The 2,500-nt window shown below is 51.1% G+C and overlaps 1 protein-coding gene across 1 annotated transcript in view; it reads left to right on the top strand.

The window, feature by feature from the left end:
* The first annotated feature begins 1,619 nt into the window (after positions 1 to 1,619).
* The window catches only part of LOC126579738 (uncharacterized), a 5,446-nt gene continuing 4,565 nt past the window's right edge, over positions 1,620 to 2,500 (top strand). Inside the window, exon 1 of the mRNA XM_050243289.1 lies at positions 1,620 to 1,884. Within this exon, the coding sequence (XP_050099246.1) occupies positions 1,620 to 1,884 (265 nt within the window). The remainder of the gene's footprint in view (positions 1,885 to 2,500) is intronic.

Here is a 2,500-nt window from a genome sequence, read left to right on the forward strand (position 1 = left end):
CCGAAATGCTCCTTTCTGCTGTTCGATGCTTCGCTAAAGTGCTAAAGTTCGGTGCTTCCCCATTCGGAGTTCCTAGCTGTGCGCAAAAAGGCATTGCGCACGAGTATTTCCGGAAGTATTGCCGGAGCTAATTCATTGTAAGTTAGCTAAATTATAAGTTAGCTATAAGTAGCACTAATACTTTCATTCGAAACCGGTCGTCAACCATGAACATTTTTCCCATTCATTGTCAACAACTTTTCCGTTCCGTTGTGTCTTTTTGCCATCATAAATCGGAACCTGTAAGCATCGGACTACGGGCTACTGCATCGGAGCAATTAATTAGCGTTCGATGGAGATGCTGCCAATCGGAACGAACGAGCGCTCAGATCAGATGTTATTGGCAACCAGGACGTCGCTAGATAGTGGGCGGCTTTCGAAGAAATGCGTCCAACGGGCCATCATCCAAATCCATGGCTCGCTATCGGCATGGCTCGGGCCCGGACAGGCACGGGCACGTGCGAACGAGTGATGGAATAGGAAGCAGAAGGCAGAAGACAGATTTGCAGACAAGCAGCCGCAGCGGAAGGCGCACTTGGGAAGACAGGTAAACAGGCCGAAGGAAGGAAGGACGGAGAAGTGTGAGCCAGCGAGACGACATAACGACCTGTTAAGGAGGAAGAGGGAAATCGGGGGAGAGGTGGGAGGGGGTGGGTGGTATGACGAAGGTGTTTGGGGGCGGCTTGGTTCAATCAGTATTTTTATAGGATCGCCAGCGGAAGAAACTTCCGTAGTTATGATTTGCACCTGACGCAAGTGACATCGATATTCGCGAGCGGGCACACATGCCGGTCCAGGCCGTTCGCAGCGGCACCAGGTACCAGCTTGCAGCGGAACAGCGCAGTGATCATCAGCGCAGGGGAACGGTCAGGCGAGGAGTGCTTCGTGTGCTGGCGGGAAGTGCAGAAGCGTAGAAACTGGGAGTGCATCTCATCGGTCTCAGTAACGGTGTTGCTAGTAAGAGCTACTGTAAGATTCGTGCTCGGATCTTCTGCCACTCGGCAATTTCAACTCACTTCGGCGACATTACGCCATGTACCTTCCGCGACCGTTTGTTCGAACATGTTCGTAGTGGTTTTTGAGAGTTGCAAGCCCCTTCAGTAGTCGGCCGTCGGTTTGTCGCGTGTATGCTTGACCACTGAATGAGTAGCAGTTAGTCCTAGTTTGATCCCGGTGTTCCTAGACCTCCTGGTGTCGATCCTTAACTAGAGTCTGAGCGAGCCAGCGGCGATCGCTGGGCCTGTGCACTGGCTTGTCTGTAGCGTTGTGGTGCGGCTAGCAATGGATGCACGCAGCTAGCAAGCCCGGTAACGCAGACATTAACCACGCTTCCAGCCCCACCGGAAGTGGCTCCGGAAAAGAGAAACAAAAGGGTGAGAGAGAGAGAGAGAGAGAAAGAGAGCGAAGTAAAGAATCAGAACGGAGAAAAGAAGGAAAGAGTAAAAAGGGAGAGAGAGAAAGAAAAAGAAAAGGGAAGAAGTTCGAGGGAGCGAATCAAAACCGATTGCACACCAGCCAGCTCCAGGCAGCAACGATGCAGCAGTTCGATCGGCTCGCCATTTTCGCCATCCAACCTCACGATGCTTGTCAAACGCTCTAAACCGCAAGCTGCCGGCCTATTCGCACCGACCACGGCCACCACTGCCGGTCTCTCCGCAATGAACGATGGTCGGGTGCACACCACGGTACCGCAGGGCCACCGGAATGCCCGCCTGGATGTGCCCACCTTCCACCGGAGCAGCAAATCCAGGAGGCAGGATGGGGGAGGGACCAGAACCTGGACCAAATCGCTGGCCCGCTGGCCCAAGGACTGGTATCAGGCGCTGAGCCACGGCACCACGATAGGTAAGTCGCCGACGGTCGACGGTCGGCAATCGACACCTCGGTAAGTGCGGGTGCGGGTGGGCGCGCTACTTTACATGCGTATCGCGTACCGGTTTCGCGTCATAACTAGCATAATCATAAAACCGAACAGCAATGCCGTGCCATTACACGCACCATATCGAGGCGGGTAGTTTGTTCGTATGGTCACGCCAAGATTTGGATTCTAGATCGGAAGCGCACTGAGTCAATCGATTGAAGCCCGGCGATGCTCATGCGGTGCGCTGGGTGTGTTCTGGTCTGATCGTGTCTGGTATATGCTACACTGCTGGCCAATAAAATTGGTAACAGTGTTTATGCTGCAGTATTTGGCCATTTTTCAAAATCTATTGTCTCCATGGGTATTCCAATGATAGCACAGCATAGTAGAACCAAAAAGAATACAAAGAAAATGCAAAAAGGATTATAATTACAAGGAATCGGTAAATTATAATACAAGTCAGTTAAAAATATCTGGCCAATAAAATAGGTAAATCAGTGAACAGGGTAAACATTAATTAACTAACACCGTTTTCATTTGCTTCAAATCAAAAGTTAACAGTTTATATCCAATTTTGTCAGCATCCATGTGTATCACCCG

Source organism: Anopheles aquasalis, chromosome Y (assembly GCF_943734665.1).
Source record: "Anopheles aquasalis chromosome Y, idAnoAquaMG_Q_19, whole genome shotgun sequence".
Lineage (NCBI taxonomy): Eukaryota > Metazoa > Arthropoda > Insecta > Diptera > Culicidae > Anopheles > Anopheles aquasalis.